The following is a 23,530-nucleotide window of genomic DNA, read 5'->3' as shown; positions in this document are numbered from 1 at the left end:
TACTTTAACGTTTACATTGTACATTTATATCGGGATTAATTGACTTCCATAGTCCACAACAGTTCAAATCACCCCCCATTTCACCAGAACATGACTGATTGAATATAGATATAAAAACACCACCCCTCCCCTTGACTGTGTGCACAACTCGAGATGTGGATTTACCAGGAAATGGTAAAGTTAAATATTAGTATAAAGAAGCTCTTCACTTTTTTTAGTATTTTGTCTGTTTGCAGCTGCTGCCACAGTTTTTTTCTGGTTACATTGCTTTGTATATAATCCTGCCTGCCACAACACATATGATGGATTCATACAGTACACATTGTTGTAACAACCCCCATTTGTGAATTAATCTGTCATCCCAGAATGGGAAAGTTAAGTGATTTGCACTTTGCATAGATTTTTAGATATTGTTCTGGGTGGTAGACTTCATGAGACTTGGCTGATGTTTCAGTGACATCACACTAAGTTACTTAATACATGTCCTATTTATTCAATATATACATTCATTGCTCATAATCTTATTATACTACTGCCAATTTTAAATGTAGCAGTATTATTGCCATAGTGACCATGGGAAACTACTACATAGTATTCACAGATATCACAGTTTGCTTTCTCATTGAAGACACCTGTTGCGTTTATGGATTATTGAAAATGCACATTGTATTGGTGTGTACTGTTCATCAAAATATTAAAGTTTTATGAAGCTTTTCACCAGTTGCTGATGCAGGACAAGAATGCTCGGTCTAATTAGCAGTGGCTACCCGCATTAGTACAAGCACAGTCGTCCTACATTTCTCCCCGCCACTGCCAGTGTACCAACACAATCATCTTTAGAAGACTAGCTTTTATACACAGCCTGGTCCCTGTTGCATCTGCCCTGCATGGAAAGATCTCCCCCATAACTGCCATGATCAAGCTTGATTGCAGCAGCTAAGGAAAGAGACTTTATTGGGGGCTGTCATGGTGGGCAAGGCAGCAAGAGGTCTGTTGAGGGCCACTGTGACAGCCATATTGATTTAAAGGGAATATGTAAGAAGCTCAATCATAATAAGCTGCATACAGTGCTTGTTAACATCCCTTAAAAAATATGTGTAACTATACCTTTGGGTGAAAGTAGCAGGACTGAGAAAAATGTATCTTTATTTCAGTAATGTAGCTGGAATATGTAGCTGCAACAGCGTTTTGCCTCTTAACAAAGAAAAACCCATGTTGCTACTTACCAAATACATGCATCTTGGTCAAAACCCATGTGTGGTCAGTGAGTGCTCTGAATCCAGCTACAATATGGAGCTATAAATGTATTTTTCACAGTCCAGCTGCTACTAATAAAACACACAAAGGTCTGATCACACAGATCTCTATGGATGTTACCAAAAAATCTCAGCAGCTTTATATGGGCAGAACTGGACAGATTCCCTTTAATCCATTTTTTAAAGTTGTCATGCTTAGCCTTTAGCCTCAGCAGACGTTTTTTTTAAAAAAAAATTGTGAAAACTCAGTACAATTGACGCCCACATTTATAAAAAATCTACGATGACTTCCAAAATGGCGGAAATGCATGTTTTTACATGTTTCTACTGCCAGAAAACTGACGGACAAGACATGATAAAATTAATCCATTGTACCGTATTTTCCGGACTATAAGGCGCACTTAAAAGCCTTGGATTTCCTTGGAAATCCAAAGTGCACCTTATAGTCCGGTGTGCCCTATATGAGGGCAGCGGATCCTACTTACATAGGTCCCCGCTACCGGAGACAGCAGATCTCCAGCGGGAACTGCAGACCACGCGGCACGAACAACCTCTGCCGCGTGGTCTGCAGTTCCCGCTGGAGATCTGCTGTCTCCGGTAGCGGGGACCTATGTAAGTATGCTATTCTCCACCTCCCCCTCACCTTCCCCGCGTTCCGCGTCTCTTCTCGGCGTCGCGTCCCGTCGGGTCTCCGCTCCGCTCCCGGACCTCCGCCATGCCCCCGACCCTGCGTCTTATAGTCCGATGCGCCTTATATATGGAATTATTACATATATAAGGCGCATCGGACTGTTGCGCCTTATATTCCGGTGCGCCTAATGGCCCGGAAAATACGGTAAATAAAGGCGTATTGTTACTGTAAAGAAGTTGCTATATCTACCTGTGTAATTACTTGATTATATCACCATCATTTTTAAGTGATTATTTTTCATTTCAGTTGTCATGCCCTGCTCTATGTTTTGATGCCATTTAGACTTACAGTAAACAGTATTACAAATATGAAGGACTACAGTTGTTCTTCTTGTTTTTCTCCTTTCTGAATCATTGGCCCACATTTATTCATGCCCCTGTACCAGTTTTTTGTCTGACTTTGTCACATTCTTTTCAGTGCAAACTTTCAGTGCAAAACGACTGATAAAATGTACCCATTACGTGCTTCTATGTCCTTTTATTCCAGCTTTTGACTTAGAATTGCTGAAATAATCACAATTTCTTGCATTGCGTAAATCATATTTGTGACTAAGCCACTCCATGCCATGTGGGGGTGGAGGGAGTGTATATGGGTATGGCTGCTCGCAGAGGGGGCAATCATGGAGTGTTCCTACCCTGTGTGTACATACTTTCTACGTATTTTCATCATACTTGGCGTAATTTTGCCGGCTGCACGACTGATGCATCAGGAGTACACAGCCTCGTGATTTATCTTGCTGGACGTGGGGTGGGCAAGGCCTCTATCATAAAATCTCATAAAATTGTGGCACACCAGTGCACCAGAGTGCTCTGAATCCAGCTACAATATTGAGCCATAAATGTATTTTTCACAGTCCAGCTGCTTCTAATAAAACACACAAAGGTCTGATTACACAGATCTCTATGGATGTTACCAAAAACCTTGGTAGCCTTATATGGGCAGAACTGGACAGATTCCCTTTAATAAATTTTTTTTTTAAAAAGTTGTCATGAAAAAAAAATTGTGAAATCTCAGTACAATAGATGCCCACATTTATCAAAAATCTACAAAGACTTCCAAAATGGTGGAAATGCATCTTTTTACATGTTTTTACTGCCAGAAAACTGGCGGAAATCTCGTAAAATTGTGGTAAATCTCCCCCTATGTGTGTATACGGTATTTGTAGTTGATAATAGCTGCGGTTTTAGGAGGTTTTGATCAGCACAAAACTTTCATATTATTTTAACTTTATCGTATTCTACAACTAGTTTATCTGTTTTATGATTGCATTTTTCATAAACTGTTCATTTCAGAGCATACAGACATAATGGCGGAGATGTATCACAACTGGACACCTAGTAGCATATATTCAGCTGTGATACACTACTTTCTAACCAGCAGAATAATAGCACGTTTCAGATGTGTTCCGAAGTTATAGACCAGTCAAGTGTTATTCCATAGCCCAGCAAACACAGGGTAAAGCTTTCAGGAACACCAACCAGCTTTGAAATTGTCTGTTTCTTTCTTCATTCGCTTGTGACCTTCTTCTCATTTCTGAAAACCTCAAATTATATTGCTCCAGGGCTAGACTACAAGTCACTGAGGCAATGTAAAAGAAGAATAAATCTCTCATCTTTATATATTTGTGAAAATATATATCACAGATGGCAACAAGGCAGAAGCCTAAGATAGGAAAACTTATTTTACTTCCAGTAGGTTTAGTACACAGGGCATCAATGTTGTTTTCTATTTTGGTTAACTATTTATCTTACAGAATTTTTACATATTTCTACATTTTTTTCATGTTCCTTTTTTCTGCCATTAGTTATTTATTTAATTTATCACCAATCAACAATAAACTTTATTAAAGGGTTTAGTGAGAGACAAAATGCTCTAAAATAAAGGCATGTACAGAATGGTCACATAGGACTTATCAGGGAAAATGAGAATAAAAGGGACAGATACAGGTAAATAAGCATGGACCAAATGGGAATGGTGTCAACCCCATAGAACCAGATACATTGACAGCCCAAAAATTTCTGAAGCAGCAGGGTTCTAAGATGGATTGTACAATGGTATGTATAATCAGCATTGCAAAAATACTAAACAAGACAAAACAGAGCTACAGCAGTACACCTTCGCCCCATCACCACCCCGGGGTCCACCACTTCAAGAAGGACTAAGGGTTTAGTAAGCTCATTCATGGAATTAAGAAGGATGTTGAGGAACGGCAGTAAACGGTGACTAAAGCCTCCTGTCTCATACTGCATAAAACCTTTGCTTTCTGTGAATAAATATCCATCCAGCGTAGCATTGACCATCTTAATCCATTCACTAAGGGGTGGTGAGTGGGTGAGAATTTCTTACCACAGTACAAGGTCTCAATAAGAAATGCCCTCTCCATGGCGGATGGAAACTACGAGTAGGCATAGAGAAATTTATGGACCTGCTCCCAAAATCCCTTAATGACAGAACCACTAGAGATGGAGAAATGTTCCTGAGGTCTCAATAGATTTAGGGTACAGTTCTGGGAAAACATACTAACTCTAACTGTTAGTGGCCGACCCCTTTAATTTATATAAAGCTCTTACATAAGCTCTCTCAATTCAGAAGGGTCTTTAAAAGTGTGTTACTTTTTTCATTACAATCAGACTAGTGATCTGACCAGACATTGGTTAGACAATCACACAGAACTATTGGTAGGCTTTTCAGTGCCTGAGAAGGGTCCCAATTTCATTTACACAATTAAGAACAAGAATCTAGCTCTCAAAGAGATTTAGAGATATTCCTTAAATCCAGGAAATCCTCACAATGGGCGACTTCGCCATGTCCCTATATTAAAAAGAGATATTAGTTCCCGCAACTTGACATAAAATCACGTCATGTTGATTGCCCAGGCTCAGAAGGATCCCGGCAGTACACGGTAGTTACCACGTAATGACAATAGTGTCTATCGTGTATCAGCACGATGATCATTGCCATGGCAACCCTGAGGTCTGATAAGGACCCCAGGGCTGCCTATAGCAGCAGCCTGTTAGGATCGTGCACTCTGCACGATATAACAGTGCAGATGTCGGCCTGTGCAAAACGCACTTTCATTGAGTTTCCTGAATATTTCCGTTTTGCGTCAAATTGCCCCGGGATTTTGGTGCACGCGATCGGTTTTAGGCGCATCGGTGCCGGCTTTCACACTACATAAATCGGGGCCGTGGCCGTTGGACAACGCGACGGCCTTCGGAAAAACTGCGGAATTTAAAAAACGATTTGTGTCACAAGATCACGCATTTACATGCATCAGGAAGAAGAAGGTGAACTCCGACGGACCTTGGCGCAGCAGCGACACCTGCTGGATATCGGGCGCACGTCCTATGTGAATCCCGGCAGACCCGAATCTTCGCCGGGCAATGCGCCATGGGATCGCGACTGGGCCGGGTAAGTAAATGTGCTAAAACCCATAAACAAGATTTAATGATTTTTTTTTACCACCACCAAGAAAAATAAAATCTGTTAATTAGCTATTGAACCCGAAAAGTAGATCTCATCCACAAAAAAATAATCTCCCATATGTCCAAACTACAAAAAAATAAACATTTAATAGCCTGTAAAATGGGACAATGCAGATCTGCTCTGAATGGCACCTCCTTCCCTTCTATGCCCGGCTGTGCGCCCATACAGCAGTTTACCAACACACATGGGGCATCTTCATATTCAGGAGAAACTTCAAACTTTGTGGAGTTTTTTGTCATTTAATACTTTGTGACGGTTTCATTTTTGGCCAAAAATAATGTATTGTCTAAAAAAAATGACTGCTTGTAAATCACCCCTGAATTTTATTTTAACACCTGTTAAACATCCAAAGAGTTAACACACTTCTTAAAGTTGGTTTTTCACACATTGAAGGGTGAAGTTTCTAAAATGGTATAATATATGGCAGTGATGGCGAACCTTTTAGTGGCCGAGTGCCCAAAAACAACCCCAAACCCCCCTTATTTATTGCGAGGTGCCAACCAGAAATTAAAGCAGTAGCTTATTGCTCCCTGTTTTTTAACAATTTTCGATCATATTGGCCTCCTGAGAACAAGATGGAAAATTTACATCATTGTAGCTTCTTTCCAGTGTCCCTCTGTACACAGAGAATCGCAGGGCCAGCGAAAGGTCCTCCAAAGGTAATTCGGCCATGTCTATTCATTCTCCCTCTTCCTACAGTCCCAAGTAGCGAAGTAGCGTTATAAAGTTACTTGGGTGCTATGACTATCTGCCTAAAAACCAAAAAAATTTCAACTTTGAAAATGAATAATGTTTAGAAATTGTTGTCAAATTTCCATTTTTTTCATAACTAAACATAATCATCAACATTTGTCTATTACTTTGAAGTACAATGTGTGATAAGAAAACAATCTCCAAATCCCCTGGATATTTTGAAGCATTACAAAGATTTTTTTTAACATCCTAAAAAGAAATCAGGCCTGGCCCTAAAGCCCTAAATGGCTTAGACTAGAAGGGGTTAATACATTTAAGAGCATATAAAGAAATTTCTTTGAGTGCTGTGCTTCTAGTAAGCTTGGGTATCCTTTTATTTCTGTACTCTGTATTCTGGTAGTATGACCTTTGCTCTGTACTCCTTTTGTCTAGTGATTTTGTACTGTATTCGTCATCTTGGTTCTGACCCGGTTTTGGTGACTGTATCTTTTTGTTTATCTTTTCTTCCTCTCTGTGTTTTGCACTTTGGCACATCAAGGGAATGTTGATTAGTTGTCCCTTGCCATCTAGGTTAAGGAGGCAATTAGCCAGAGACAGCTGGGAAGATTTTCAGTTTCAGTGCCCACTGTCTCTGTGTCACCTGTCTGTTTGCAGATACTGCATTACATATTCACTAAATTTTCTCAAACAATAATCCCACAGTGATGATTGACGTCTTGGTCTCATCAACCTTCATCAGAAAATCTTCACAATAGGCGGCTATGCCTATATTAAAAAGAGATCCTCTACATAGCAGTGGATTCTGCTACTCTGCCCATGCCATTTTTCTACATTTTTACTCCTAACAATTGTTGGCTGATGAATGTCAGTTAGACCAAAAGTTCAATCATCGCTGTGGTTTTGTTGTTTAGTACATTTAAGAGCATATAAAGAAATTGCTTTGAGTACTGTGCTTCTGTTAAGCTTGTGTATCATGTTATTTCTGTACTCAGTATTCTGGTAGTATGACTTTTGCTCATAATCAGACTATCCTTTTGTCTTGTGATTTTGTACTGTGTTTGTCATCTTGGTTCTGACCTAGAATTGGTAACTATTTTTATCTGTTTTTCTTATCTTCTTCTCTGTGCAAAACTGTCACTCTGTCATAGCAAGAGAATGTTGATTAGTTATCCCTTGCCATCTAGGGTGAGGAGGCAAGTAGGTAGGGACAGCCGGGAAGGGGTTAAGTTTCAGTGAACATTGTCTGTGTGTCACCTGTCTGGTTTCAGAGCCTGCATTACAGATATTTAGAGAAAGTTAATCACATTGTCTGGCCAGCATCAGGAGGTTGATAACTTATAGCACATACATATAGAATTCCAACATGGTGTCTGATGAGAGCAGACAGTACTGCAGGGACATGAGTGTCTCTCACATTCTACACTTCTGTTTTGTACGTTGCAATCAGGTTTTTTTGCTGAAATACATTTTTAGGCAGATAGCTGTCAGCTACTTACAAATAGATGTCTAATCTCAATTCTTCATTTCAGCACTATTTTCTTTTATTTGTTGTTATATTATATGATATTTCTTTGTGTATGCTTATCTTTACAGTGTGTTAGCGACAACTGCAGGGAAATACCACAATGAATCAATATAATGAGTTTAATTGAGTAAAACTAAAACGGTTCAGTTGCTAATTTAAATGAAAAGAGATTCAAATAAGATGTCAAATCCCTTATTAAGTGTAGAAATATGAGTGCATACAATGATATTAAGTCATTAAGATAATCCTAAAAGTCTTTTATAGGAGACACTGCATATTTTTAATGGAACCCGATACAAATGTTTATAATGTAGTTAATGAAACAAACTTCTTAATTACTGCAAATCACAGTTAATTGTGTAAATGTTTTCTTATCATATTTTTTCTATTTCATTTGTTCCAGTTCTAGAATCATTTAAAAAACATTAGGATTATCGAATCAGTTCTACACCCCTCCAGAACAGATAAACCTGTAAAAGGTGATTGTAGGAGAAGTTTTATTAGTGTATTAGTAAACATTAGTATCACATAAGGCTATCACTTAGGGTGATGCCATGCATGACATTTTGAACCTGTTTTTGGTCCGTTTATTAAGCAGTCCTTTTTTTAAAAACGCATCAGTTTTTGACCAGTTTTAATTAAGATAATTGGTAAAACCTGTTAATAACGGATGTGTTTTCGAACAACGCATGCATTTTTCAAAAACGCATGCGTTTTTTAACGGACTGCTTAAAAACGGACCAAAGACGGGTTCAAAACGCCATGTGTGGCATCACCCTTAGCATCGGGTACAGAAGGATGTGGGTGACTATGCCAGAACTAATTTCTCCTGTGGAACCTGCTAGCAGAATTAATATATATATATATATATATATATATATATATATCAGCTATTAGAGGTAGACACGATTTTTCTGGGGTCTGTGACTGCACTTAACGGAGATACAGATTTTGATGCATCCATCACAACCTACGTATGAGTTGGTGAAAGTCATGTGGAGATGAGTCATCAATGTAAGACAGAATGAGATCATGGGATGTGACTAGTGGATGAGCAGGTTCTTTTACATGGAAGCATTAAAATAAACAGTACACATGAATACACCCTTTTGCTTTAACTTGGTATAGAGTGTGATGGTTCTGAATTTTGGGTGTTTAGAAAGAAGCTGATGCATAGCATCTGCATAGCTAGTAACCATGGGGTCCCATAGCGAAACATAATATTGGGACCTTACCAATGCAGTGATGCCTCAGCACCGAAATATTAAAGGCAGTGATGTGACAGTACAGGGATAATATATACACCATGATGTCATAGTACAGAAACAATTCAAACAGTGATGTCATAGTACACAAATAATACACACAGTGATGTCACAGTACAGGTGTAATACACACAGTGATGTCACTGTAGAGGGGTAATCCACACAGTCAAGTCTCCTTATAGAGATAATATGAATAGTAATGTCACAGTACAGAAATAATACACATATTGATGTCACAGTACAGGAATAATACACACAATGTCATAGTACAGGGATACTACACACAGTGATGTGACAGTACAGGGATACTATACACACCATGATGTCACAGTACAGAAACAATTCAAACATTGATGTCATAGTACACAAATAATACACACAGTGATGTCACAGTACAGGGGTAATACACACAGTGATGTCACAGTACAGGGGTAAGACACGCAGTAAAGTCCCCTTATAGAGATAATATAAATAGTAATATCACAGTACAGAAATAATTCACATATTGATGTCATAGTACAGGAATAATACACATAATGTCATAGTACAGGGATCCTACACACAGTGATGTCACAGTAGTTATATTACAGTACATGGATAATACACACAGGGATGTCACATTACAATGTTAATACACTCAGCGATGTCAAAGTTACAGTAAAATACACAGAGTGATATAATAGTATAGAGATAATACACATAGTGCTGTCACCATACAGGGATAATACACACAGTGATGTCACAGTACAGGGATAATACACACAGTGATGTCACAGTACAGGGATAATACACACAATGATGTCACAGTACAGGGAATACACACAGTGATGTCACAGTACAGGGATAATACACACAGTGATGTCACAGCACAGGGATAATACACACAATGATGTCACAGTACAGGGAATACACACAGTGAAGTCACAGTACAATGTTAATACACTCAGCGATGCCACAGTTCTGGGAAAATACACACAGTGATATCACAGTACAGAGATAATAGACACAGTGATATCACAGTACAGAGATAATACACACAGTGATATCACAGTACAGAGATAATACACACAGTGATATCACAGTACAGAGATAATACACACAGTGATATCACAGTACAGAGATAATAGACACAGTGATATCACAGTACAGAGATAATACACACAGTGATATCACAGTACAGAGATAATACACACAGTGATATCACAGTACAGAGATAATACACACAGTGATATCACAGTACAGAGATAGTACACACAGTGATGTCACAGTACAGAGATAATACACACAGTGATGTCACAGTACAGAGATAATACACACAGTGATGTCACCATACAGGAAATAAACGCAGTGATTTCACTTTACAGGGATAATGCACACAATGATGTCACAGTATAGGGAAAAATACACACAGTGATGTCACAGTACCACACTAATATACATTGATATCAGAGTACAACAATTATGCCAATAGTGATGTCCTAGTAGAAAGTTATGATCTATGCAATAATTTTACAGTACTCCACAGGAATAATGAACACCATTATATCATAGTTTAGGGAAAAACATGCCTGAGATAATAGGCCCCCCTTGGTTAATTGCCCCTGATACCCTTGTAGTTATTCCCATGTCCATGTATGTGATAAGACGTAGCAGAGGAGAGATAGAAGGTCCTGAGAGGGTCAGTGGTTTCGGTCAGAATGTGCTTTTCTATGTAATATAATCCATCCTCTTTCGGGACTTGTGTATGAAAGCATCTGATCACATTCTGCAAACTGAAAGTTACGCAAGTAGTTTGGATATTTCAATGTTGCTTTCTTTTTATTTGTTAACAACAAAACTTTTGCTGAAGCCACAATATGTGCTTGTCATCATCATACATAAGCGTGCGAGATGCTCCAGCAGCTGTTACTAGTAAAAGTAATGACACTGTCACTGAAGAAAACATTTCCATGATGATCCATGAGAACTCTGGATCCAAACCACATTGTTTAAGTAATACATGCTTTTCACTGCAGTAAAGAGGGATGTCACAAAGCAATAAGTAAATCTAAGTGCTTACAGTTTAGAAAATATGACACAGCCTGAAACCTTAAAGCTGCTTAATACTGTAACATATCAGGATTCTAGCAACAATTGATATGAAGTATTATATATACTGTATTTTATAACAGTTTATTAGGTTGGTGTTTCCTCTGGCCACAGACACAAATACCATACTTGAGATGTCACAGGGAGAGGGGAGAACCTTGTCTAGACTGGAATTCAACACAATTTTTGTTAGAAAATTATTTAAAATGAACCAATGACAATAACATTTTACAGTACTTTAAATTTTATTAGTTAATTATCTTAACTAAGTTAGCGGAATAGTCTTTTAAACCCATCTGAATTGTTATAATTTTGATATTTTCAAGTGATGATAAACTTTTTAAAATGATAGTTATTTGTGCCAAATCTCATGTAATATCCCATAGGGAAACTTTGATTATTTGTACACATTAGTACAGAATACAAAAATAAAATATTTGTAAAAATGTAATTTATAAAAACGAAACATAAAATTAGAGGTATCCAGAGGAACATCTTAGGTTACTTTTTCTCTATGTATACAATAAAGCAGAATATGGTCTAAGGACACTGCCAACTTTGGGAACAGATATCTTTTATAGGGAATTTGTAAAACCAGCATTATGAGAGCATCTTATAAGCTTGCAATTCATCTACCTGTTTGCTCTCAGAGTGGCCAAGTGGTCTTAAAAATCTCTTATTTTTTTCCACTGATAATACTCAAAGCAGAATGCTCAACCACGAAGTCAAGTTCTCACCATCTCCACCAGCCCCCTCTGTAATAATCTACGCCCCTATTCCCCTGAAGTCTTGCACATGTGCTGAACACACATGCACATGCCATCTGGGTGTCATTTGGGTGTCATCTGGGTGTACAGCACCCAGTATATTGACAGACTCCACATGTAGAAGGGAGTGGAGTAGTGGTCAATGAGGGGTGTGTTTTACAAAATAGGAGGCAAGTGAAGACGGAAAGAGCTTAACTTCAGGGTTGGCTTTATGCTCAAGATGGCCAGAGGGAATAAAAGTTGATTTTTATGATGATGCATCATCTTAAATTGGATACATTAGAAGATTATGAGATGTTGAATAAGGTGGTAGTCACATCATGTAGTAGTATGTTTATTGCTGCTTATAGGTTCCCTTTAAAGGCTGTGATGTAACCTAAAGCAGCTGGACCACAAATCAAAATCTGTACCATGCCCTCCAACTATGAGATATTGGCCTACGTTTACTAAGATTAGTAGTTTGCAGGTTGCGCCAGATTCATGATTTCTGGCACTTGTTCTTCATGAATCTGGCGCCCCCTACACTGTTCCGACAGAATGCACCACTTTTCTTTGCATGTTAACCCCTTACCGATGCGCGCCATAATAGTAGGGTGCGTCGGGTGCGGGTACATGGAGAGGGCTCATGGCTGAGTCCTCTCCATAGCCGGTAAGTCTTTGCTGCACACCCCACAAAGCTGCCGGTGGCTTCAAAAATCTTCATCAGGGAGAGGCGATTGGTCGCCATGACAGCCTCGGGTCTTCTAAAGACCTGATGCTGTTTCATTTTAACCCATTCATTACAATGTGCGATTTGCACATTTTAATGAGTGAGGTGGAAAATCCCCATATACTGCCATACTGTATCAGACAACCTAGGGTTAAAGTACCCTAGGGAGTCTGAAAAAAGTATAAATAAAAATAAAAGAAAGAAGTAAAAAAATTATAATAAAAAACATAACAATTCAAATCACCTCCTTTCCCTGGGACTAATATAAATAAACAGTAAAAATCCTAAACACATTAGGTATCCAAAAATGCACGATCTATCAAAATATAATAACGGTTTAAGTACAAAAAAGGCACTTTTTTTGCCATTTTGAAAAATATAAAAAATTCTATAAAAAGTGATCAAAAGGTCGTACAGTCCTAAAAATGGTAGCAGCCACAACTCCGTACATTGAAGTATAAAACGTACCCACCCAAAGAATAAAGTAGACCTGTCATTTGGGGAGCACAGTGAAAGCCGAAAAATCCAAGCCCACAAGAACATGAAGCAGATGCGTTTTTTTTTTCCCATTTTCACTGCATTTGGAATTTTTTTACCGCTTCCCAGTAGACGGCATGGAATATTAAGTACTGTCCAGTGTAAATTTTTATGCAGAGAACAAGCCATCACAAAGCTCTTTAGCATCTTCTACCATCTTCTACCATCCCCCAGAAGACCACTATTCAGTTAATGATCTTCTTAGAAATAATTCACAAGTACAGTTTTTAACCTTTGATTCTCTTTTCTGAAGGCATCTATTGTACTGCAGAATCATGAGACATAGTTACCCGCATTCAATGCAGCTGTAGCAAAACATATCTATTGGACTATTGTTTAGTGGTGTAGACCAGGCCGAATATTCAAGGTTTGTTTAGACTGTGACATATTTACCCAGGTGTGTAAGGTAGACCTTCTATACAACATGGAAGAAAGCGGGACCCTTAAGGCTTGTAGAGTTATACAGTGCTGCATATTAAATTCCTGAAGATTTTAACAAGGTACTCACTGTAAAAACACATCTATTAAAAGCAATTTTATTCCCTAAAAGACCAAAAGGATAATTGTTCACTTATTCCCAGTAAAGAGACAAACTTATTAAATCTGCAACCAGTGGGTAGCGCAGGCTGCATCTCATGAATCTGAAGAATATGGCACAATTTGTTTTTATGACTTTAGTTTCTCTCATTAACGCAAGGAGACAGATCATGAAATAGAGCTCTCTAAAGGTTGTGCTATGTGGAGTCACTTGTAATGATCCTGGGGGTGTCGCATTGTCACTAATTGGGTTATTGCTCAAGCAGATATTATTTATCTGCTTCTTCAAACCAGTATTAAATTGTGCTCTGCCTGTCGGGAACGTAGAATATGTCTGTAATTCACAAGTCATTGTGCGATGACATTAACATGATACTATAGATCAGCAATGCTGAACCAATTACGGCTGGAAATCTTGAGTACCAGGAGGCGATCCTGGGATCATATGTAGATTGGGGTTTTAATTTTCACCAAAGAAGTTGATCTCAAGAGGCTTTGTACAGAGTCATTCACTTTATATCTGTCTCTCTGCTTTTATGCGGACAGTTTTGATGCTGATTGACATTGTTGTAACATTTTTGGAATACATTCATACAAAAAATTCTTGTGAATATAGAAATACGGCAGTGACAATGTGACAAAATAAGCTTCACAGCTAATCCATAAGCAGTGCAACACTCATAATAATCACCTGTACTTAATGGACATTACAATTTGTGGCAGGTTAGAGAGTTTGTATAGTTTGTGTTTGGATAATTTCACATTTTTACCCACAAGGTCAGAGTATTATCGTATCGTGACCCCCTATCTACCCCCTAACTATAACGTGTCATTTATATAATTCATCTTCTCATGTGGGAAAGAGGCCCCATGTGCTCCTTGACTTGAATGTCTGGGCAGGTGCAACAAAACATGCTTTTTCTGAGTTATACAGCACAAAGATCCAATGGGGAATGCTGGGAGAAGCCGGCTTTTATTCAATTCCTGGAAATGGTCAGCACCAATTAGCGGTGTGCTAGCCTTTTAAATCTTCTTGTGCCGGCCAAGGACGTGTGTTCCGGGCTGGGGGTAGCAGAGCAGGAGGGTGGAGAGGTAAGGCAGCAGAGCGGGGAGCTGGGGGCTGGAGAGAGGCACGGGGGACAGCATGTGATTATCATTGTTAGGCAGCACTTAATTTTGGGCTGTAATCTTATGCAGCTGTCTGTGCAGCTTTTGTTGTACTACTGTATGTTGTAGTATGTAAAAATTGAATATTTTAATAAAGACAGATGGAGGGCCGAGTTACTACTTATGAAGTCATGAAGAAGTCAGCATTTCTATAATTTCTATAACCTACTTCGTCATTGCATAAACAGCATTATACATTTTATAAAATACTCTTAAGACAGATGTGCTGGGATTTATAACCATTTTCTGTTCATTGGGGTCCATCCCCAATACCTTATTATAATTTCTTGTACAGCAGACGGCTTGGGTCACCGTTATGCTGAAAGACCTTTAATACAGCATTTCATCCATTGTGATGATTGACGGGGTTCCCGACAGTCAGACAGGCCATCAGTATTGATTAGTAAAAACACCCTTGGTAATAACAGAACTCAAGAAGATCCTACATTTTTCTGAGAGGACCTGCAGTAATATCCACAGTGCTCCATGAAAATAAAATTCATCCAAGGTGGAGCTTTACTTTCAAGAAGTTGTCTATGAAGACATCCCCGACCATATGTCCTATTGCAACATGAGGATGACACAGAGGATTGTCCTCTGCTCAAAACTCCTACAATAGCAATACTACTGGGATAAGGGTTGGAAGGGGATCTGGCCTGGCCCAAAAGAGACAGGTTTTTGAAGCTTTTTACTTTCCCAAATCCCAAAGTGTAAGAATTGTGGGTGTATTCTAGGCAGGACTGTATTATGACAGGCTTAGGTATTAATAAAGTTTTTGTGAAAACTTTCTGTACCCAAAGTAAGTGGCTTACATTCTACAAAACCTTAAAAATATTAGGACAAGTCTGAATTTACCCATGAACTGCAGAGAAATCAGACCATCCTATGATAATCTCTTGTTTGTTGACAATATACAGCGACAGACTAGATGATATGTCAAATAATAACATTTATTACATTGAGCTGAAATACGACTCATTATTTTCTGTTCCATTACGTCTGATATTACGGGTCCAAATGTCATAAAACAGCAAATAGATGATTGTTGTAATAGTAAACCACAAGGCAGTGGTTATGTGAGTGAAATAGGACCTTGATTAAAAATATGCGCCCACACACTATGGTTTCCTGCTAAGCTAACAATCGTGAATGGAGCTTTAAGACATGCATTTCAAATTTACTTCAATTTCATAAAAACGAGGATCAGGCCCATGTTTGCCTGCTATAAAAACTTACTAGGTGGCCCAGAACATTAGCATCTTGGTCAGTTAATATTACAGTCATTTCTGGAGCTGCTTATTGAGGTTCATATACAGGAAGAACATAAGCACAAAACAGGTGCAGCAGCTGAGAAGGACCGACTGCTTACAGCTTGCTATAACATACATGGGCGGCCAAAAATAATAACTGCTGGGTATTGTTCTCATCCCTTCATTATCTAGTCTGGAAATTACTTATAATCTCCAGGTTACATTTTGTTAAAAGAGGGCCTCATTTGCTTAAAGCGGTTGGCTAGTTTCAGCGAATAAATGTTACTGATTACTTCCTGTGGATAGAAATCTGTCCATAGTCATATCCATGTGATGTCACACAGGTGCATGGAAGATCTCCAATTTCGGCCTTAGAGATGGACAGGGCAGTCCGACCATACGCAACCGACTGTTCCGTTCATCTCGGGGAGCACCGAGGGGTCTGACTGGGGTACATGAGACCTCATCGAACCCCATCGAACATTTGTTCTCATATCTCTGTGGGGGTCCCATCACTGAGACCCCGATCAATCAGTAAGTTCCTGTGGATAAAGCATGACTTGTTTTGTGGAAAGAGTAACAAAATCCATGTCCATTTTCAAAGTTCATAACAAAAAATAAAGCTGTAAATATTTGTAAATTTATATCTGTTATTATATAATAAATAGACTATATCCATTAACCCCTTATCTCCACACCTGTTTTGCACCTTAAAGACCAAGTAATTTTTCATTTTTTCACTCAATGTCTTCTACAAGCAATAACTTTTAATTTTTTCTGTCACTATAATTGTATGTGGTCTTGTTTTGTTTGGAATGAAATCTACGGTAGTTTTTAATAGCACGATTTTGGATGTCATATATCCTTCTGGTGAACTTTTATTAACCCTTTCTGTGCACAATATTTAAAAAAGAATGTTATTTTTTTTAAACCTAAATAACATAAAAATGTTTTTCTCAATACACATACATTGATACCAAATTTATATATTTTTTTTTGAATGACCTTCCTTTTGGGCATATAACTACTTTTTGCATTGCAACCATTTAGGAGCCAAAAACTTATTTTTGGAGAAAAGACCTGTAGATTTTATTTGTACACACTTAGGGTTCATAAAGTGTTTTGATTACGATCAATAGAATTTTTGTGTGATGGATAATTAAAAAATGGCATTTTGGGCATTGTTTATGTTTATTTTTTAAATTTTTTTTGTCTTGTGAGACAAATACTATTATAGTTTTGTAGCCTAGGTTGGTACGTGTGAGCTTACAAAATTTATTTGATTTTCTTTTCTTTTTTTTAAAGGTGGGGCAATTTTTGTGTGTTTGTGTTTTTTGTAACTTTTTTTAGACTTAATTTTTTTATATAAAACTTTTTATTTACATTTTTTATATTACACTCACATGAGATTATTTGATCTCTTATGTAATGCACTGCACTCTTTATGTACTACTTATGTACTACTTAGGCATCCTCCTACCTGGCCTAATAGATGGTTATCACAGGCAGCCCTGAGGTCCTTCTGTGGACCCTGGGCTGCAGTGTTCTGCCATCGGCCCCCATGGTCGGAATTGCAGGGTGCCAATAGGTGTCAAAGAGGGCTCACTTCCTCTGCACCCACATATATACCACTGTCCATAGTGTCTAAGGCATTAAACAAAGGGATCTGAGCTTTTCCCATCAAGGGTATAAGTACCAGTCCTGCATATGTCCTGCAAACTTCTTCCGATGCGGTGCCGTAAAAAGGCGTTGCATCAGAAAGAGTACCCTTATGGACAACCATAAAAAGTTAATACACAGGCCATTAAGGAATTATTAATTAATAGACTGCATGTGTTTTTCTAAGCTGAGTTTTTGTCATACAGTAAATAGAAGATAGCATCTTGAGTAATAACACTCTCATTTTGGCAGATTTATCATACACTGGAGCATTGTGCACCAGTGTATCATTAAACTCCTCCCCTCCCGCTCCACTGGATATAATAGGCCCCTTGATAAATCCAATGAGTGGCTGCCCCCGTCCGGCATAGAATTACGGTATAACATGTGCCTCAATCGATGCATAGCTATTGCACAGTTGTGGGGTAGTAATGTCTGGCTTCATCCCACTTCACCACCTGACGTGGTCCTCTTGATGGCCCAGGGTGTAAGGTGGAAAATATTATTTCCTTGACAATTATTCCTGGGTTGTATACCAGAAAACTAACATAAAAGCCCTGATAAGTCTCTTTATAAGTCTCCACTATTCTCAACAGATGAGGTCACATCTTATCAACTTAAAGAGATGATGTCATAATTTATATTGGCAATACAGGAAATACAATATGAATACATTACAATCCAAGGGCTAATCTTTAGTTTATTGATATACAATGTTGAATGATAACAGGAATACCCCTTTAAGTGATAGATAGCTATAGCTGTATGTTCCTGTATGTAACACAGAGACTCTTATCCTCACACCTGTGTACATTTTCATACCGGTGTCTCATTAGGACGTTTTCTATTTGATTCAAAATATATATTTTTTGTAAAGTAGAAACATCCGACTTCCTCAATTAATGTCTTAGAATCCAGTGGAATACATGTGCTGGCTAATCACTGTGCCACATGATAAATGGGTTCAGGAATGGTAATTATGTAATTATGTGCATTTTTGTGAACGTGTAACTACAGTAAGCTTATTTCCAAACCATCAGAGTAATGGAGCTCATGAGCAAAATGCCTTTCATCTTAACTAGACCATAACAGAGGAAGCGAATGTCACTAGAGGGACCTAAATCCCAATCAGTGACCCAACATAAAGTAGATCACAATGAAGTGTCACTCATAAATTATATGCCATATTACAGCTGATGATGGGGTGAGCAGCATTTTGATGATGTGAGAACATTAGATGTGACATTGTCAGTGGAATAAAAAAAGATCTGAAATTCCTTGACTTTGACCCAAATGTAACAGATCCTTCTTACTTTGGTACAGCGTGACATTCTTATATTTCTATCATAAATATTCAGTTTCCTTTTTATGTTTGCATATGCTTTTATGAGAAGCCAAAATGTGCTTGCGTTTCCTAAAACACTTTAGGTAATTCTCGGTGGAAGCCGCGTACAGCACTGCACTTCATTACCAACCAACAAAACTGCTGAAGCAAGTAACTGCTGTTTTAAAGTATTTTCCAATCAGAAAAGTTACATCTCTATAATGTGTTCAGGCTTCATAGGAGAAAAGTTTGTGGGGCATGGAATACAAACTTTCCCAGCTCTTTTGCTCCAATCTCCCAATAAAAGGTGTCACATGCCATAAAAGTCCCAGGTTTACAACATGTTCTTACATTTGCACTGTATTACAGAGGCTGCAAATATCTGTCGGTCAAGCTATAAAGGGCTTTAAGAATGTGATCAAGGTTTAGAGCAAGAGAAAGACCCTGTAATGTGTATTGTGCATTAGATAACTGTTGATGCCTATCGTCTCATGTCACATGCACACGAACAGGCATATGGGACGCACGCTGGAGAGGAGGAGGGGTGAGTACTGCGCACCCCTTCCCTCGCCATTGGGATGCACGGATATCTGTGTGCCACTGTACCGCCACCGAAAGCCTATTGCCGTCTATAGGGACATATAAGCGCCCGCAAGCTTGTCGTGTAAATGTCGCCTTAATGGGAGATGCTAGTCCTTCATCTTACTGACAAAGTATATAACTATATTCTAAGCATTCATTATTGTGTAAGTATAATGGAAATGTCTCAGTATTATATGCGGATACATTGGTTTAAAGGGTTCCTAATAAAGGATGAACAGACCCGTTCAAGTTTCTGGAAGTTCTGTATCAACCCCGAACACTCACCACCACCACCAGTAACAGCTGTGATTGGTGCCAGAACAAATTGTAGGTGTTACTGGCGGAGGATGTGCCGAATACTGAATCCAAACTTCTAGTTGAAGTCCGGGTTCAGGGACCCGAATCCACAATGTTCAGCATGGACAAATTGGTCTCAGTCACCAAATTTTTGTAAAGTTTAATTAAGGTTGACTACAATTATTTTCTATGCTTGATGCCTTAGATTGCTTAGCAAATTTATCCCTCTTGTAAATATGGATTGTTTTACATTTTGCATCTTTGGCAGTCAAGACAATTTTTACCTTTGATGTCACAGATTTAACCCAGATAATAAAAGAATAGTAAAAATAAAAATATATGAACCCTTTTCATACTCACATACAGGCGGTCCCCTACTTAAGGACACCTGACTTACAGACAACCCATAGTTACAGACTGACCCCTCTGACCTCTGGTGAAGCTTTCTGAATGCTTTACTATAGTCCCAGATTGCAATGATCAGCTGTAAGGTGTCTGTAATGAAGCTTTATTGATAATCATTGGTCCCATTACAGCAAAAAATGTTTCAACTCCAATTGTCACTGGGGCCAAATTTTTTTTGTCTGGATCTACAATGATAAAATATACAGTTTCGACTTACATACAAATTCAACTTAAGAACAAACCTCCGGACCCTATCTTGTACCTAACCTGGGGACTGCCTGTATTTTGGATGCACAAAATGCCTTTTTATAAATTTTCAATCCATTATTATAATTGGTGGTTAAAAAATGGGAGCCAAACAGAAAGTTATATGTAGTACACATGCAAAAAATAAGAAATGACCATCTACGTAGTTTGTCTTTGAATATCATTAACACCATTGCCCAGATTTACTTAGGACCTTGAGACAGTTTTCTGTCGAACTTTGCACGTTCTTTCATGTGCAAACTGCTTGCACAGGTATTTAAGAAGTGTCTGCACCACATATCTGTTGCATGTAACCCTTTTGTGTCGTGGCTGCACTATCATTCATGCAACACAAATTTGGTCATTGAAATGGGCGTTCTGCTGCTCAGTTGGACCGTACGCCACACCAAAAAAAAGTTAATTTACATATTACTAAAATACATTTTTTAACAAGTTAGGTTAGGTTCCAGGATTATTAAATAACAGATTTGCAGAGGCAGGCAGGAGTATATAATATCAGATCTACTTCTGATTCCTCATTTTAGGTTTCCTTTAAACAACCTTAGAGGAAACAGTGATCTGCAACTAAGGGCTCATTCACATGGCCGTCTGCGGGGACGTACATGCGGCCGCAAATTTGCGGCCGCATGTTCGTCCCCATAGACGGCAATAGCGGCGCGGCGCAGATACGGTGCACACCGCAAAAAGATAGGGCTTGCTCTATCTTTCGGCGGATGTGCGGCTGTGCGCCGCTATTCTCTATGGAGGGATGAGGGGCCACCTCCTCCTCACCTCCAGCACACGGTGGTATGCCCGCACGGTGGGCATACCGCGTGTGAATGGACCCTAAAATGCATACTGAAGCAGGCCAAATGCAAACCAAATGATGCTCCAAAATACTGTAAATTGTGAGGGTTAAAAAAAAATGATACCTGTCTATATTCACAGGTTTGTGTGCTAAATCACATCTGCAGGTCAAACTATTTTTGTATACAAATGACATTTAGGTTACAGAGGTACATACATTTTCTGTTCCCTTATACAAACTGTAACTTTTCTCAATAAATGTAAATTCTTAAACCTAGTGTAATATGAGCTAAACTAACCTAAAGATTGTAATGAATCTATATATTATGCTAATGTCAGTAGCTGATTAAAATATACAGGGTTTTGGTCGGTAGCCCTGGGTCCAAGCCTTCTGGGGGTGCCATGGCTAAACCACCCACCACATTTTCTGAAGGAGTTTCACACATGCAATACTTGTACTTCTGTTCCTGCTCTCAATACACATGAAGGTCCAAAACATTCTGGTAGGTTGTTTGGATTGTGAGCCCCATGGGGACAGGGGCCAATTTGACATGCTTTGTGCAGCGTTGCGTATGCGCTATATAAATAAATAATTATTATTATTATAAGGTCCTCCAAAGGTCCTGAAAATGCAGATTGAAAGCAGGCAGAAGGGGCACATCCTCCATTCCTCAAGATGATTAATTCTTGTACCATATGGAGGAAGTGAATCCCAGACTTGTAGGGGCTATAATATTCCCAGGGCCCATTTTAGCCTTAATCCGCTCCTGGCTAATGGTTTGATTGTGTTTTAGGACTTGCCTGCCAGTGTCCAGTTAACCTGTAGCACCTCCACAGGATAAATTAGACATTGTTCATATTGAAATGAACAAACTGTCTGTATAATTCAGAAATATGGTAGATCTTCCAGACCAAGAGATGTTCCTTTTAAACACTGCTTTTTAGCTATTAGATAAGGGTCCTGAACCAATGACTTGTCTACGTTTCTTAACAGAGAATATGAGAATACTGTAGGTGAAATAATCTAGCCAACCCCTAATATCTGGTTATGGTTCCTATGAATTAACCATGTACATTTTAAATTACACCAAACTTAACACTAACATATTTTCCATTTGAAGCACAGAGTTGGCTTTCTTTGGACAGGATATTGAAATAATTGCCTGACTTATTTTTCCCACTTGTTTCCAATTGACTTAATTTCAGTGGAAATATTATAACATAAGTTATTCATCAATTCATTCTTGGCTTATTCATTTGGGAGTTTAGTTAAAAAGTAATGTGTCTCTAATGAAAGTAGGTGTGTTGTCACCACATTAAAATGCTAATTCCTCTAAGTCCATCAGAGGTGGGGAGCATCGTGGGGTAATTTCCTAAATGTTTTGGATTTCGATAATAACTTAATGAATTGAATATATAAAAATATTTGTTATTGTTGCACACATGTTAGCTTGTTTTCTGAACAATCAAGGGGATCATAGTGTAGAATATGAAAAATCTGGTTTACTTTCCATAACAGATGTACTTAGACCATGTACAATAATTAGAGAATAATTGGTCTCTGTAATCTACATTGATCATGATAAATGAATATAATTTTTATAAAATGTGAGAAATAGGGATTTGTTGATGAGGGATGAGATGTGCTCGGTGTCCTTTTACTGTTGGTCCATGTTAGAAAACTGCCAGTGGTCTATTAAAAATAAACACTTTAGGAACATGAAACCAAAAATAATAGATAGTCCAACAATATGTGAATATTTAGTTTTATTGTCAGAATGGTTTATGCAATTTATAAATTTCTGTATTTTTTCTTCTAGGTTGGAGCTGTACATGCTTCTTTCCAACAGTCATATATTCCAAACACAAGAAGATAGTAATACAGACACAGCTGTCCTCAAGTACCAAGAGGTTAGTAAATGAGGTCTTCAAAGTGGAGCAGCCTAGGAGACATATACTAAAAAATATTTGGATTTGGCGCTGGTGTATAGAAACGTTTTTTGTAGAGTGTAAAAATTGATGATGTCACTGGTAACGGTAGATGGTGACCTGCACCCAATCTACAATATGGATCACTAATAAAGGCCTAGAAGACATCTTGTGAGTTGCTGGCTTCTGTTACCAGGTCCCATCCTCTGGTTTGTGTCACTTAGGGGTTGTCCAGGTGGAAAAAAGTTTGGGAATAAAAAAAACTCTCATATGATGTTTTTGGCCCCTTCTTTCCAGAACTCAAATTGCT

General features: G+C 38.4%; 1 protein-coding gene across 1 annotated transcript in view; it reads left to right on the top strand.

The window, feature by feature from the left end:
• Window positions 1-23,530, top strand: part of LOC140132770 (chloride channel protein C-like) — a 97,885-nt gene that overhangs the window by 56,464 nt on the left and 17,891 nt on the right. Inside the window, exon 16 of the mRNA XM_072151940.1 lies at window positions 23,112-23,202. Within this exon, the coding sequence (XP_072008041.1) occupies window positions 23,112-23,202 (91 nt within the window). The remainder of the gene's footprint in view (window positions 1-23,111; window positions 23,203-23,530) is intronic.

This window comes from Engystomops pustulosus, chromosome 5 (genome assembly GCF_040894005.1).
Source record: "Engystomops pustulosus chromosome 5, aEngPut4.maternal, whole genome shotgun sequence".
Classification (NCBI taxonomy): Eukaryota; Metazoa; Chordata; class Amphibia; order Anura; family Leptodactylidae; genus Engystomops; species Engystomops pustulosus.
The sequence above is the reverse complement of the archived record's forward strand: the minus strand, read 5'-3'. Positions and strand labels throughout refer to the sequence as shown.